We start from the raw sequence: 17,338 nt of genomic DNA on the forward strand, positions 1-17,338 counted from the left end.
TGTGGTTTCTCTGTCGGACAAAACATAAGAAATGAATCGCAGACGTCAGCGGCTTGTCTGTCTGTCTGTCTGTCTATCTCTCTGTCTGTCCGTCTGTCTATCTCTCTGTCTGTCCGTCTGTCTATCTATCTGTCTGTCTGTCTGTCTGTCTGTCTGTCTATCTATCTATCTATCTATCTGTCTATCTGTCTGTCTGTCTGTCTGTCTGTCTGTCTATCTATCTATCTATCTATCTGTCTATCTGTCTGTCTGTCTGTCTGTCTGTCTGTATCTATCTGTCCGTCCATCTATCTATCTGTCTATCTGTCTGTCTGTCTGTCTGTCTGTATCTATCTGTCCGTCCATCTATCTATCTATCTATCTGTCTATCTGTCTGTCTGTCTGTCTGTCTGTCTGTCTGTCTGTATCTATCTGTCCGTCCATCTATCTATCTATCTATCTATCTATCTGTCTGTCTGTCTGTCTGTCTGTCTGTCTGTCTGTCTGTCTGTCTGTCTGTCTGTCTATCTCTCTGTCTGTCCGTCTGTCTATCTCTCTGTCTGTCCGTCTGTCTATATATCTGTCTGTCTATCTGTCTATCTATCTATCTATCTGTCTATCTGTCTGTCTGTCTGTCTGTCTGTCTGTATCTATCTGTCCGTCCATCTATCTATCTATCTATCTGTCTGTCTGTCTGTCTGTCTGTCTGTCTGTCTGTCTGTCTGTCTGTCCGTCTGTCTATCTCTCTGTCTGTCCGTCTGTCTATATATCTGTCTGTCTATCTATCTATCTATCTGTCTGTCTGTCTGTCTGTCTGTCTGTCTGTCTGTCTGTCTGTCTATCTATGTATCTATCTATCTATATATCTGTCTGTCTGTCTGTCTGTCTGTCTGTCTGTCTGTCTGCCTGTCTGTCTGCCTGTCTATCTATCTGGCTATACATCTATCCATTATCATTATCATTATGGTTATTGTTCATTGTTTATTGTTTATGGTTATTGTTCATTGTTTATTGTTTATGGTTATTGTTCATTGTTTATTGTTTATGGTTATTGTTCATTGTTTATTGTTTATGGTTATTGTTCATTGTTTCGTTGGTGTTCAGGTCGAGCGGCATCATCTGAGCAGAAGATGTGTTTCCAGGTGCAGTTCCACGTCGCTCGCTCTCCTGGACTATTCTGCCTCTTTGTGTCTGATGCACGGGGCTAATTGTGGCTCTTGTTTTTGGAGCATTGCAGATAACCCGGGGGTCCAGGGTCCAGGGGACCGTGACCCCCTGGACCCCCGGGACCCCGACGTCCAGGTCAATACCAGTGTTGAATTGAGTTTTATTCCCAGTCAGCGCACACATCTTCCATTACTGACCCTTTCCTGATGATAGCTCACTTTTTTCCTGTTTTTTTATTATTATTCTTTATTATTTTGTCTATTTGTTGGTTAACGGTATTGTGAGAAGCCAAGTGAGAAATGGTTTCCTGACAGCTCCGGTCACATCATGTATTTCTGTCAGTCACTTATAATTGTTGACATATTTTTGTTTTTCATTCTTTTTTCAAAATGGCGGACGCACCGATGCTTTAATGTGGAATTAACAAACGCAAAATATGACGTAAGACGTAAGAAACATGGACGAAGATTTGTGCTGCCATGCTCGTCAGCTGGACCCCGCAGATTATTTTAAGGAAGGTTTCTCACCGTGTGGCGACGTCTTCCAAAGCCAACAATTTAAATGTAAAATCCTGAAATGTGAGCCGAGTCATCAGGAAAGTGTTGTCATGTAGAATGTGTGAACCAACCACTGGAATACAGCTTCATTTAACAGCAGCATGGTCCTGGCAGAGAGTCACAGTACAGGAGGAAATAATAAAACCTTCAAACAATACAACTCAAGGGATAACTGTGATTCTGTTCCCAGATATATACTGTGTGAAGTATAGTTTTGATATGAACAAATATCCAGATATTTATGTTCTAAACAGGGTGAATATATGAATATAGAATATTCACAGGGCTGCAGCTTTGCTTTTTTTTTTTTTGTTTTAAGATTTCTGACATTTTTCCAACATTGAGCTTAAAATGTAAAATATTCAGCTCGGTCAACGGGGCGCGGAGGCACAGGGGAAATTCCTGAGCGGGAACACTATGACCCCAGGGCTAAACATGAGTGTGTGTGTGTGTGTGTGTGTGTGTGTGCTGAGCAGCGTGCTACGGACATTTGTTTCGGCGTGTGTGTGAGTGTGTGTTTCAGCGAGCGGATGTGATGAATCCAGTCCCACGCAGCGTAAAACCTGATCTGGATTTATGTTGGGTTTTTTTACAGCTCCGGGGTCGGGTCCCACAAAGGAGCTGACAGCTGTTCCATTCACATTTAACTGGATTAGCCGAATATCTAACCCAATCACAACTAGTTAGGGGGAACGTGGTTTCCGTGGTTTCCATGGCTACATGGGGAACAACAGCATTAATTATCAACACTTTATATTTCGCTGACATCGCTGTTTTGGTCGTTTGGGAAACGATAGAAACGTGCCTTGAATTCAAAGACCCTGAAGTTGAACCAAAGCACTGACAAGGAATATAATGTTAAAACACGTGCATTCACATGATGACGTTTGCTTTTATATTTTTATGTGTTAATTCATTCCCACATTGTAATGAAGGAATTTTCCATTCTATTCCTTGTGAGAACCTTCAGCTGAAGTATCATGAAGACTCAGTACTTCTTTCTTTTGAGTTGCTCATTGTTTTTCTGAATTATTCATTGAATTGATTTCCTTGAGGTAAAAATGGCTCCACGTTTACTCCCAGTGATTCCAAGAACCTTATCTGGACTCACTTCCAGCAGGAATCACTGGAACCCCTCCAAACGACCTCTTGCTCACTGGGTATTGTCGGCGTTGAACCCGTGACCTTTCCTCTAATCACTGGAGGGTCAGATAGTTCATCTGACCCACACTCCCTGCTGGGCTGCAGGCTCTGGGCCCACATGAGGCTCAGGGGGTAGAAGGTAGAAGCCCCCCAGAAGGTAGAAGGTAGAAGCCCCCCAGAAGGTAGAAGGTAGAAGCCCCCCAGAAGGTAGAAGGTAGAAGGTAGAAGGCTCCCAGAAGGTAGAAGGTAGAAGCCCCCCAGAAGGTAGAAGGTAGAAGCCCCCCAGAAGGTAGAAGGTAGAAGGTAGAAGGCTCCCAGAAGGTAGAAGGTAGAAGGCTCCCAGAAGGTAGAAGGTAGAAGGCCCCCAGAAGGTAGAAGGTAGAAGGTAGAAGGTAGAAGGCTCCCAGAAGGTAGAAGGTAGAAGGTAGAAGGCTCCCAGAAGGTAGAAGGTAGAAGGTAGAAGGTAGAAGGCTCCCAGAAGGTAGAAGGTAGAAGCCCCCCGGGAGGTAGAAGCCCCCCAGAAAGTAGAAGGTAGAAGCCCCCCAGAAGGTAGAAGGTAGAAGCCCCCCAGAAGGTAGAAGGTAGAAGCCCCCCAGGAGGTAGAAGGTAGAAGCCCCCGATGAGTTAATCGCGTCAGTTGCAAATTGCGAAAAATAACATTGTATTCACACAAACCAGTTCCAATCAAAAACTTGCCCAACGCCCAGCGCCACGCCCGGTCGTAGTGTTGGACGTCGGAATCCGGTGCCGCGGCGCGTCACGGCTTCCCGCGTGCCAAATTCGACTCCCCACAGGAATGAATGGGCTTCCGGTTTGTCCTCGTGGTTTGATAGAATCGGGTGTGAGGGGAAACACTGAGATTGCAGTCAACGGGATTTCTGGGAAAACGAGAAACATCACAGGAATCCACAGGACACCTGAGTCTCCTTCTTCTCCTCACCCATGGGGAAATTCACGGACAGGTCTGAACAGTGTGTGTCTGCGTGTGTGTGTGTGTGTGTGTGTGTGTGTGTGTGTGTGTGTGTGTGAGGCCTCAGATAAGGAGGATTTATAAACTGGGATGTCCACCTTGAGAAAGTGAAGCGGAGGGCCTCACTCAATCACTTAGACTCACTATCGGTGACACAAGCTGTACTCTGTGCTGGTACGCTGTAACACACACACACACACACACACATACACACACACACACACAAACACACACACACACACACACACACACACACACACACACACACACACACACACAAACACAAGTAAACACCCCTCGCCCCTCCTTTCACCATTACAGTGAATCAGAACAAGTGATCTTTGCTTTCACCGTGACGTCGGCGTCTGCGAGGAGCTGCGTGAGGCTGGATGTTTGGGAGCAGTTCCCAACCCGGTTCCAAAAAAAAACAAAACTGTAAAATCTGGGATTCCTACGAAACGCAACTGAACACGTTGACTAACACACGCAACATGTTGCCCAACCTTCGGCACCCAAAGCCCTACGCGGTGTCATCTTCCTTGGTGCAATGATGAAATGGTGCAATGATGAGAGAATCCTGAGGCTGATTTTCGGGGACGCCTGCGACCGGACGTCTGTGCGGGCGACGCATTTTTAAATACCTTCACGTTCGTTTCTTTATTCAGATGATCTGGTAAGTACGTGAGGGTTCAGTGCAGCATGTTTTATGAATCTATTTTTCACGACCTCAGAACGGGCCCGGCCTCCATCTGGTCTTTACGGCTCTTTCTCCCTTAAGCGGGGGCCCGGGACCGCAGCATTGCAGCGCACACGGGGGGCCCCGCTGCGGCGCAGGGAGTGTGTTTTTATCAGCGATCTGCGGACGCTCCCTGTTCCATTCCACGGCTCTTATGCAACACATGGCTGATCTTGTCTAATGGCTCATGCCGGGGTCGATAAGAGCTGTTTATGGTCCGAGGAGACGGCATTGGGGAGGATTACATGTGACCGGTTGATGCAGTTATTTGGCCCCCGGCTCTCCCACACACACACACACACACACACTCCCATTCCACCGCTAGTTATGAGCCTAGTGGTGCCTGCGATTTGGGATGAGTGCGGCTGTTGTGTTTTGCTGTTTTTTCCAAACCATTTCCAGGCAGATGGAGCTTGACAGCCCTGTGTCTCCCCCACAGCGTGGCGGACCGCGCCGCCGCCAGCCGCCGCCGCCACCGCCGCCACCGCCGCCACCGCCACCGCCGCCTCCCTCTCAGCCAGGAAAAACACGGCCTTTAGGCAGGCAGGCCGGCTAACCTCCCACGAGGGCCACAAAGCCTTTATAGCCTAATGATTTACCTGTTTACCGAAAAGAAACAAAAGAACCCAGCGGGGCCCAGACGGGGGGCCATCGCAATTAGCAGAGAAGCGGAATGTGAATCCAGTTTAACGGTGTAATGTGTGGGAAAATTGTTGCTTTTCCAAAGGAAAAAAACTGGAATGGCCGTCCCTATCGTTTTAATAGCAGCTATTTCCTCCTGAAGGTTTTCCTGTGGGGGGAAGGAGAGACCCCCCCCCCCCCCCCAACCCCATCCACCTCACCCCACCCCACCCAACCCAGCACCCACCCCCACCCCCTGCCACCATCCAAGGTTGCAGCGCTGCCAGGCTCTTCCCTCCTCATGTGATGCAGAGCACTGAAGTGGATCCGAGGGCGGAGACTTCACCCTGTTCTCACCCACTCACCCCCCCCCCCACACACACTCACACACACTCAGGGGTCCCAGTCAGTGCCCCGGGAGAAAATCCCTATCGACTCAAGTTCTCAATGCGCTGGATCGTTGGTCGGTGGAGATTGGACTTCAAAGCAGCGATTAAAAGGTTCGCTGGACGATCAGGCTGCAGTGACCCCGTCCGGCCCCACGTCCAGGTTCCACAGCTTGTTTACGTCTCACGTAGATGGTGTCTCAGAGGCTTAGACCTGGACAGGGCCCCGGACCAGGACCCTGAGGAACGCCGGCGAGACATGTTTTACACTTTCCCTCTCTCTCCCTCTCTCTGTGTGAGATGTTAGAGTTCATCCTAGAAAGACTCGCCCTGATGTTCTGGTCCAAAAACAAGTTTAGTCCAAGTGTAATAAGTCGATAAAACATCCAGCCCCGCAGAGCAGCTCGGATCACATTAAAGAGAATATACGTTTATTATTCAGCGTATGAATCCAAATGCGCCGACTCCCGCTGTGACTTGAGTGAGTGGTTGGCGACAGGCGGCAGGAGCCTGTGTTTTCTCACACAACGGTCAGAGAGAAAGTCAGACTGATTAGATAAGGGTTGTGCACGCAAAGCAGGCCGCAAGGTTCACGTCAGGGGCCCGGGCCCCCGGCGGGCGGGATTAAAGCTGAGTTAGCGGAGGGGCCGTTACATGCCCAACCAAACAAACACCCTGTCGTCCACCTCAACGTGCCTTTCCTTTCGTTTTTCTTCGGGGGCCGTCGCACTGAGCGTGGAACACGCCCGGGTGAGATGAGGACGTTCTCCTCTGGTTGCGGTTTCACAAGAGAAACTGCTCGTCCAGATGTCGGGGACTGACGCCCTGTTTGAGGAAGGCCCGCTCCGCTCACAACAGCTTCCCTTATTGGTTCACTTCGCGCTCTGTGATTATTTCCTCCGTGGTGGCACCAGGGATCTGCGTTTGGACTCCTCTGGCGCGGCTCTTCTTTCCACATCGAGCTTGTGTTAATTTCCAATCAATACCCCCCCCGTTTGCCTGTCTCCAGCCGGACCCCTTCCCCAGGAGACATGCGACGTGCACCAGATGTCCAGATAAGGCGTCTATCCGCGTCTGGATACGCAACCCGCACCCTCGTCCGTACCGCGGCGCCAGATAATGTTTGATGTAAAAGTCAGCCCCGACGCCGGCACTCGGGCTGTTTTCTCGCTGGACGCGTTGAGGCCGAGCTGCACGTCTCCTCCGAGGCAGCTTCCTGTGAAGACGCTTCAGGTCGTTGGGCGAGATGTTTGTTTTCACAGCAGCTGCGGCTCTGACCCCTGTGGCTTGGTTCACACGCACACACACACACACGTAGCTGCAGTGGGTAGAATGCACCTCCAGCCGACCTTCAGGCTAAGTCAATACGCACCGAAGCAACATGTGCTTTGCGTTAGCGCTCTCTCCCTGCGTTGCACCCTGCGTCGATGCCGCATCTCGAGAAAAAAAAACGAGAAAAAAAGACAAAAAAAACACCAAAGCGAGTCTGTTTTTCCAGTCACACGTTGAAAATGCAACATCCGGGCGTTGAAGTGCGAGTGCTCTTTGACCACGCTTTCTCTCGTGGACTGTAAAGAAAAGCCTGGACGCGGACGCCGGGCCCCGCTGCACGTCCTCTGGGCGCCGTCTGAAAAGCGGCTTTGATGTTTTCATTGCACCCGGTTGGATTTACACATTTACTGGTGCAGGCGATGCTGAGGGTGCGACGGGACTGTGAAACAGGGAATCCTTGGTTGATGGAAAGTGTATGGATATACCGTGCAGCTTTCACCGACACAAACCCTAAAGAGATCCAAACCCTAACCCTGGAAGAGAAAAGAGTTTTTTCCGGGGAGGGCGGTGGCGAGGATGGGCGTTTAGCTCACATCTTTAGGGTGTCAGCGCCATGAAACCTGGCGTCCAGCGGCGGCTGTGACAGGAAACTAGAATTATCCCGCGTGGCCAAACGGCCGACCTTTCACCTTTCACTTCCTCCTCACCAACTGTCATTTGCTGAGAACGATATATACAGATATGGATCTATAGACACTTCCACTAGTATTTTTATGGTCCTATCTACGCTGTGTCACGACGGCATTACCTGATCTCATTGAATACTCTTGTTCCATTTTAGCATCTGAAGATAAACGAATCCCCAAACTGTTTCTTCCACGACTGCATATGTCGTCTGTTCTGGCTCATTATTCAGTGTCAGTCTTCAACGTGATTTTGATGGCATGGCAAAACAATTTAAACAAATACATCACACTCCGTAAACAAAGTAGAAATTCCAGAAGTTTCTTTATACAGTAGAGGACTTTAATTCATTTCAGTGGCATGAGTGCAGTATCATGAATCTGTGTTGCCAGTGCATTTAATTGCAAAAGAAAAAAGAGAAAACGGACAAAAATATCACAGATAAAAGGGAATGCCCTAGCCCGCTTTTAGTTTCTAATCCACAGAGCAAAGCCAATGTCAAAGCAAGATATTAATTAATGTTAACTTAATATAAACTATTCTGCAGTTAGAATCACAACTTACCATAGAAATGTACAAATATATACATGCAGCGCTCAACATGACGGCATAGTCCTGCACGTGAGTCTTTAAACCCCCAATCCCACTTCACTTCCAGACAACTGTGCAAAACAGGGTTAATATTCCACAGGAGAGGGACGTACTGCAGGGGAGAGGTCCCTTCAGAGCCACAGCTGTGAAGAGTCAACCCATCAGCATAAGGCGGATCCAGTCACCGAGAGGTCCTTGCATTTGCCCTGAGAGGAAGACCGAACTCCTAATACTTTTTTTGCAGGTGCCTCAGTCATTAGCCACCCCATAAACTCCATTCCCACTGTCCCACGGAGGTCTGACTGCGCTGTGGACTCATGGGTGTTCACCCCGGTCAGACGGACGACTCGTTGTGGAACACCTTGGCCTTGAGGTTCCTCAGGCTGCACTGCAGGTTGGAGCTGGTCTCCGACTGCAGGGCCTCGGAGAACTTGACGTCATAGGAGCGGTTGACCTGCGACTTCCTCTTGAAGGAGTTCTGGATGGTTTCCGAGGTGAAGTAGTACACAATGGGGTCGAAGCAGCAGTTTGACACGGCGATGCACAGCGCTATGGGGTATATCGTCCGCACCACCGACTCCACAAAGCAGCCCTTCAAGGTGTTGGTGCGGACAAGCGCGTAGAAGACCAAGTTGACGTTGAACGGGATGAAACAGAAGCAAAAAATGGAGAGGTGCACTATTATCATCCGCAGGATCTTGGTCTTGTTGAGCTTCCCTCCTCTGCTGACGGTCTGCGGGCGCCGGAGGGTCTGCAGCACCATGATGGAGCACGCCACGTTGAGCAGCAGCGGGGTGAGGAAGCCCACCGCCTCGATGAAGATCACCACTTTGGACAGGTGGGACTTCCACTGGTTGGAGGAGAAGTTCTCGAAGCAGGTGGTGCTGTTGCCGTTCTTGGACGTGGTCTCCAGCTTGAAGCCCGTGGGCAGACTCCCGGCCAGCACCAGCACCCACACGCCGGCGCACACGATCTTGGCGTTGCTCTTGGTCCTCAGCGATCTGGAGCGCAGCGGATGCACGATGGCCAGGAAGCGGTCCACGCTGATGCAGGTGAGGAAGAGGATGCTGCCGTACATGTTGGTGTAGAACAGGGAGACGGAGAGCTTGCAGAGCACGCTGCCGAAGGGCCAGTTCTGGTTGATGAAGTAGAAGACCCGGAGCGGCAGGGTCAGGACGAACAGGAGGTCCGACACCACCAGGTTGATCATGTACGTGGTGGTCTCGTTCCTCAGCTTCAGCGAGCATGTGAAGATGTACATGGCCACCACGTTGGTGATCAGACCCACCACGAACACCATGCTGAACACCGTGCAGTACAGGGGATATTTGAAGTCGTCCATCTTGGTGCAGTTGCCGCCGTCCGGGTAGAGGGGGTCGCCCGGCGACGGTGTGACACCCCACCGCAGGGAGAAATTGTTCGCCGGGGCTGTGGCATTGAACATGTTTGGGGGGCGGTTCAAGGAAAGGAGCAGTGAATAGGACGATGGGAGTCCAGCCGGCGGCGCCCGAAATCCGACCTGAAGGGAGATCCGTCAGCCGAAGAACCCCAGTCCATCAACGCCGAGCTTCAACGCCGGCAACGCTGCTCTCGGTGCCAGTGCCATGTTTACCGGGTCCCCGAGCCATACCGGGAGCGTGGAGGGGTTAAGTCATGTTGAAAGGACGGAGTACCCGGCTGCTGTGTCCTCCCTTCCCCCTAACCCCCTTCCCTACCTCCCCGCAGACACACACGCACACACACAGTAGCTTCACTTACTCAATCGGCCACATTAACATCCCCACGTGTTTTTCCTGCCAAATCCAGTCCACGCAAAGTTAAATCCACGCGGACAAAGGCTCCTAATCCGCTGCTGAGCTTCCTTTCATGGCGAAACTCTCCCTCCTTTGTGGGGACGCGTCCACTTGTCCCCGCCGCGGCTCCCGTCCCGCAATGGAACCGAGTCGCATCCAGACCGAGCGATGTCGACGCGGCGCCGCTGTCACCAGCTCCACTCAACGGGCAGCACCGAGCCCGACTGACAAAGCGACTGTGTTCCCCTCCCTCTGCCTCCTTCCCTCCCTCCTTCCCTCCCTCTGCCTCCCTCCCTCCTTCCCTCTGCCTCCTTCCCTCCTTCCCTCCCTCTCCCTCCTTCCCTCCTTCCCTCTGCCTCCCTCCTTCCCTCCTTCCCTCTGCCTCCCTCCCCAGGTTCACGTCGTCCTCTCTCTCTCTTTGTCCACTTCCACGCCGTCCTGTCTCTCTCTGTCTGTCTCTCTCTCTCTCTCTCTCTGTCTGTCTGTCTCTGTCCGTCTCTCTCTGTCTGTCTGTCTCTCTCTGTCTGTCTCTCTCTCTCTCTCTCTCTGTCTGTCTGTCTCTGTCCGTCTCTCTCTGTCTGTCTGTCTCTCTCTGTCTGTCTCTCTCTTCCTCTGACAGACCTTGGTCCAGCTCCTCCTGGAAGCTCCTCGCTCCTGCCGCTTTGTCAGATGGTGTTTGTCAACAGTTGAGGAGAAGTGGAGGGAGAGACAGACAGACAGAGAGAGAGACAGACAGAGAGACAGAGAGAGAGACTCAGAGAGAGAGAGGGAGAGAGAGAGCGAGAGAGAGAGACAGACAGACAGAGAGAGAGAGAGAGAGAGAGACAGACGAGGAGAGAGAGAGAGAGAGAGACAGAGAGAGAGAGAGAGAGACAGAGAGAGAGAGAGAGAGAGAGAGAGAGAGACAGACGGGGAGAGAGAGAGAGAGAGACAGACGAGGAGAGAGAGAGAGAGAGAGACAGACGGGGAGAGAGAGAGACGGGAGGGGGAGGGGCTTCTAGAGACACCTCCTTTTCCCGGCCCCGCCTCCTTTTTTCCGGCCCCGCCTCCTTTTCCCGGCCCCGCCTCCTCCTTTGTCTGCGCTGCTGCTCGGGTTAAAGGCGCATTCCACTCAAACAGTCACAGCTTGACGGGGCCTAATGTGTTGAGTTCTGCTTGGAAGGACTTCACATTATGACACATCATATCCATCATTATGTGTCTAGAATCATAAATAATTAGATAATGTATAATATATGTGTATAATTATATTATGTATACAAAAATACAGTATATATTGACGTTCTCTAAAACATAATTAATATATATTGTGGTATTATATTATTGATATTCATATTTGTGTTTATTGTTATTGTTTAAAAAAAAATCTCTAATGATGTGTATTAACATCAATATTGAGTTACCAGTATTTACACTATTTGAATACAGCTAATATGATACAAATACTTTGAATAAGAATTCCACCACAAGGATGTGGTGGAATAGATAGAATGATGTAATATGAAAGATATTTCAAAGAGCTTTAAAAGCTGGTGAATGATAAAATGGCATTTCCCAGATTTTCCGTCTTTCTGTCTTTTTTACAGCATTGTGAGAAAAAATGAAAAGCTCTTATCTTTGTGCTGAATCACTGAAATCTGGGATTTAGGTCAAAGGTAATTTGATTGTTTGGAATTGAAAACAAAAACACACGGAAACTTTTTGTCTTCAACTTTGTCAGAATGGAAACATCAGAACTTAAGGCACAGTTATTATATTCACCAATGAAACAAGCAACATTATGATCTGAATACAGGCGAATTAAAAAGATAAACATGAGCCGATGGAGGTCATGAGGAGTTCACCTCCATCTCCACGGACCCTGAAACCCTAACCCTACAACCCTAACCCAACAACCCTAACCCTACAACCCTAACCCAACAACCCTAACCCAACAACCCTAACCCTACAACCCTAACCCAACAACCCTAACCCAACAACCCTAACCCAACAACCCTAACCCAACAACCCTAACCCTAACCCTAACCCAACAACCCTAACCCAACAACCCTAACCCTAACCCTAACCCTAACCCAACAACCCTAACCCGCAAGCCCGCAAGAAAGCAAAAAATACATTGCATTCTCTAATGGAATTCTGCGATTTAAAGCGTAATCCACCCACACAGACCACATGACGGATTACCACTTTAAAATAAGTGAAGACATTTTGAAAGTCCATCTTTGGGTCTGACTCTCTTTATTTGACTTGGAGAAACCCTAAGATCCCATGCTTACACACACACACGACCCCAGACAGCAGAACCCCAAACTGTCTGACTGTCTGACTGTCTCACTGTCTGACTGTCTGACTGGCCGTCTGGCCGCGGTACTCAAACCTCAGTGTCTCTTTCTTTTAGCAAAACAGGGGATTTTGGGGGGGGGGGGGGGGGGGGGGTTATTTATTTATTTATTTTCGCTGAAAGGAACGTTTCAAAACCAGTCCGAATAAAAAGCTTCCTCTCTGTGCTGCTTCTTTGTCCGCGCCGGGCCCACGGTTCTCCCAGCGCCGTGGAAGCAGCGTTCAGGGACTGTGTTGAGGAGGGAAGTCTCTGCACGGACATTGGGGCCTTTGTTACGGACGGAGGAGCTCAGGACGGAGGAATTCACAGCTTATAGATGATTCGTCTCGGACGACTTAGCTGCGCTTTAAAAGGTCTTTATCTGCGGTTGAGCCAGTGGATACAGTAAATTGTCGGTGTTGTTTTTTGTCGGTGAAAGGCTCGCCCGCCCCCCCCCCGCGGAGGCAGCGTGTTGGGACCCCGGCGCCGTGTTTCTTGCCTGTTTTACGGCTGATGATAAGAAGCTTCATCGTGTGTCATTTGTTTCAGGCGCACGTCACTTTTTCTGCGCTCGTCCTCCCGGACCCTCCGACCGGCCGCCCGAAGCCCCTGGTGCCGAGCGACGCGGCGCTGGGCCTGGACGCCCGGGGCTCGGGGGGGGGGGGCGGCGTCCGTCTCCCACTTTGTCGTCTCCTCAAAAAAACAAACAGCGGCGGCCGCGGTGAGAAAACAGCAGCTATTGTCTGGCGGGCACAAAGCTCCGCTCGGCACATTAAAAACAAGCTCCTCGCATGCAAGTATGTGCTCCCTAAACACAAACATGTGGTCGGGCTCCCTGGGCCCTTAAACAGCCACAATGCCAGGAAGCCACTGCCACCCCCAAGGCCAAGACGCTCCACCAGCTCCACCAGCTCCACCAGCTCCACACACAGAGCAGAGTAACACCCTAACCCATAACAGCCCAAATATGGAAAATACCAAATACCTCCACATGTGGAGTGATAGTGTACACACCTATAAGTACATGTATGTATGTACTCTACATATGTATGCATTAAGCTCATATGAGTCAATGTGTATATTATGTGTATGTATTATGTGTATGTAATATGTGTATTTATTATGTGAATGTGTATGTATTATGTGTATGTTTTATGTGTATGTTTATGTATTTTGTAAATGTATTATGTGTATGTATTTTGTGTATGTATTATGTGTATGTATTGTGTATATACTATGTGTACGTACTATGTGTATGTGTATGTATTATATGTATGTATTTTGTGTATGTTTATGTGTATGTTTATGTGTATGTACTACGTGTATGTATTATGTGTATGTATTGTGTATATACTATGTGTATGTGTATGTGTTGTGTATATACTATGTGTATGTACTATGTGTATATATTATGTGTATGTATTATGTGTATCTATCTATATAAGAAAACCGATCACAAAATATTATACACAGAACATGTTTTAACAATGGTTGAAACAGGTGAAAAGCAGCAAAGAGGACTCAACGGCTCCAAGGCCCAAGAAAAGAAAGAACTTTGTGCAGGAAAACCTCATCCCAGGTGCCCTGGAGTTGCTGCTTGGAAACCGTGTCCATGAGAACCAAAGCTCCCAACGTTCCAAAACAACCAAAACCTGCACTTGAGCAGCTGAAGAGGCGCTTCACAACAGAAGCAAACAGAAAGCCGCATCGCACCGGCAACCACAGCACCGCAAAGCCCCGGGCCACCATCTGCACGCCCTCCAACCCCATTATCCTTACCACGCCGTTTGGGCTGATCCTATAAAATGTGTTGGACTTGATCAACAACCTTGTCAACTTAGTTAAGTTCAGTTGAATTCAGCTTTTTAGACGCTGTTTTGAGACAAAGGTGTATTTCCCCTGATTTCACTGGAGCTAGGCTAGCTGATCCCATCTGCAGCCATGCACTGTGCTAACAGTTAGCGTGATGCACAGGGATGACATTGGTGTCGGCCTTCTCGTCCGAATCTGGGTGAGGTCGCACAAAAAGGGAATTTCCTTAAAAAATAAAACAGCAAAAACTTAGGAGCAAACTCAACGTCACTTTGGGCGTGGCTTTCCTCAACCAAGTCTTTATTTTTCGGTCTGCTGATCCTCTGACTTCTCATGTCGCGGCGATTCTTTTTTTATACACGCAAGCTTTGTTGTGACTTGTTTTTTCCACACGACATGTTCCTAACGACGGCCTCTCAGTTCCCATATTTTGGGAGGGTTTTTCAGTCTGTTTACAGCGCTGGGGGATCACCACGCAGGTGGATGTGTCCAGGTGTGATGCGTACACTAAACCTGCCGCAGACCCCCTCCCTTTCTGCGCGAAAGCAGCGCGTCAACGTCGGCGTCCGTCGTCGTCACACGAGGTCTTTTGTTGACGCTCAACGCAGGTCCAGAGCTTGTGGTGAAAACACAACGAGGGCAAGCAAACCCCCAGGACGTGCGCGCCGTCTCCCCGCCGGCAGCACCAGCCAGGCCCTCCAGCATGACTTCCGCTGGCGGATCTCAAGTGAAAACCCGGCTCCTTTTTGATTCGTATTAGAAGATGATCTCGTGGCATTCGCACTTTCTCTCGGCTGGGAACAGATGGAGGGTCGGACAGAAGATCCGCGGATCCGCGGTGTGAAACCCGTGGCGGGTCATGAACTCCATCCGAGCCGCCGTGCACGTTCTTGGGAAGCGCATGCTACTGTATGTACCTTGGCCCGCTCCCCCAAACCCCTCGGGTTCGGCCCGGTCCGCCGCCGGAGCCAACGCAAACAGCCCCTGGAACCACCGACACCCTCGGCACGTTTGGAACTTAAAAATCTGGTTGGACGAGACGCCGCGTGAAAGAACCGGTCGAGCTGTTCCACATGGACGTGTTCCCACGTGGCTGCTGGCTCCCAGACGGTCACCAGCCGTCCCGCACGCCTCTCGGCTCAGCTCTCGATTCAAGTGATATTATTATTATTATTAAGTGGGCCTAAGGCTGAGGCTTTAATTCCATTTTTCTCGAGGTGAAAAAACAGGTGTGGCAGCATTCCTAAATTGCTTTTTGGTATTTAAAGTGAGTTTCCCGAGGCAGAGCGAAACTCGTAGCTTTGAAGGTCGGTTAAGATACTACAAACTGGAGAATTAAGCGACGGACGGTCTCTGTGTGCGTGTGCCTGTTGTAAAATTAAATGGAAAGTAGAACTGCAGCAGAGGGAAGGTGGAGGAGCACACGCCCCCATCACTCACAGAACGGCAGACAAAAAAACAAAAAACAAACAAAAAAAAAAAAAAACACCTTCACCGCGTCGCCCACACATGGCTTAATGCATTTACCTTCTGAAGATTATTGATAAGGTTTCCATGACAGAATCAAACAACAAAAGCCACGAGGGGTTGGCTGTGGTGGCGGTTGTGGTTGTGTTATGACTTGCGTTCCATTGGAAATGAACAGATCATAAAAAAAAACAAAAAAAAAAAACGGTTATCCCACCACGGCTCAGATATTTCAAACGGCGTGGCCCACAATCTACTTCCTCTTATTCTGAAGTGAAACCGTTGAAAGTGCCAGATGCTCCGTCTGTAATTAGACGGCGCTGCGCAGGCCCTCAGCTCCACTCTGCTGCGTTGGCTGGAGGAACTTGACAAGCCATAGAAGTGGCTTCAGGATGCTCCTGGAGTCTCCTGTTTTGTCTACTTTATTTCAACCCCCGCCCCCTCACCCTGCCCAGCGAATGTTGAGTGCATGAGCTGCCGGTTTCGGAGTTTGGAGTCTTTCCGAAAAAGTTCAGTGGGTCAATTTCCGTGGAATCCTATGTGTCTGTGTGGAAATGATCAAAGAACCAACCGCCGCATTCCACCACCGCTTAGTAATGTGCAATAAAGGATCATTTAAACTGGGATTATCCCCTAAAAGCTGCCGTCTGGCTCTCATCACACTGTACCAAAACAAACGGCTGAAGCCCGAGATCCAGATTTCGTGGCTTTAAATTGCAGAGTGCAGAAACTATCCGGAGATGATCCACAGAGGGCTTGAGCAAGAGAGGACTGTATCGCCTGGACCAGAACCATAAAGTCCTTTTTATATTTGCCAGTATAATTTCCCGAGCAGGCTTCTCAGTTGTGTCATCATTTTAAAGCAGCTTGCAAACATTAAAAAGTGCCGCTCAAATAAGGCTGCAAAAGTGCGTTCTTGCTTCATGCAGCGGTACTGAACACTGTGAAGACCGGAACCCGGTGGTTCTGTTGGATATCTAGTCCGTTCTAACGTGGAAACACCTCAGAGTAGAGTACAGGTTGACACCGGGAGGTGCTCAGGAAACTGAGGGAGGCTGGGAGACACTGGAAAACACAGTGGGAGACACTGGGAGACTGGGAGACACTGGGGGAGGCTGGGAGATACTGTGGGAGACACTGGGAAACACTGAGGGAGACTGGGAGACACTGGAAGACACTGAGGGAGGCTGGGAGACACTGGAAGACACTGAGGGAGGCTGGGAGACACTGGGGGAGACTGGGAGACACTGGGGGAGGCTGGGAGATACTGTGGGAGACACTGGGAAACACTGAGGGAGACTGGGAGACACTGGAAGACACTGAGGGAGACTGGGAGACACTGGAAGACACTGAGGGAGGCTGGGAGACACCGAGGGAGGATGGGAGACACTGAGGGAGACTGAGAGACACTGGGAGACACCCTTGAGCAAGGCAAGACCTCTGCTCTGTGGCATTAAAAAAAACTGGTTGGTGTCACCAACACCCAAACAGCCAAACACCAAAGAGTGTATTAAACCCCACGCGTGTAAAGCTGGACAGCTCATGGTTTGACAACTTTTCTTGAGTGAATAAAGGTTAAAAAAAATAAAATTAAAAAAAGAAGCGATTCTGAACCAATAGTGAAGACATGACTGTTCTCTTTAAGGTGTCATTTGTAGAACAAGACGTCGCCCCCCAGTGGCTCAAAGCTGTAAGTGGAGAGACACACACACACACACACACACACACACACACACACACACACACACACACACACACACACACACACACACACACACACACACACACACACACACACACACACACACACACACCAGCCTTTCAGCTGTTGTTCTATGTC

At 49.6% G+C, this 17,338-nt stretch overlaps 1 protein-coding gene across 1 annotated transcript; it reads right to left on the minus strand.

The window, feature by feature from the left end:
* Nucleotides 1-7,876: 7,876 nt before the first annotated feature.
* On the minus strand, nt 7,877-10,102 carry lpar6a (lysophosphatidic acid receptor 6a). The gene has a single exon (XM_080007491.1). The coding sequence runs from the start codon at nt 9,548-9,550 to the stop codon at nt 8,441-8,443; it is 1,110 nt and encodes a 369-aa protein (XP_079863617.1). The 5' UTR covers nt 9,551-10,102; the 3' UTR covers nt 7,877-8,440.
* Nucleotides 10,103-17,338: the final 7,236 nt, after the last annotated feature.

This window comes from Zeus faber, assembly GCF_960531495.2.
Source record: "Zeus faber genome assembly, chromosome: 9".
NCBI lineage: Eukaryota > Metazoa > Chordata > Actinopteri > Zeiformes > Zeidae > Zeus > Zeus faber.

Coding starts and splice junctions, on each gene's coding strand:
- lpar6a (XM_080007491.1), bottom strand. CDS start 9,550: ATGTTCAATGCCACAGCCCCGGCGAACAATTTCTCCCTGCGGTGGGGT.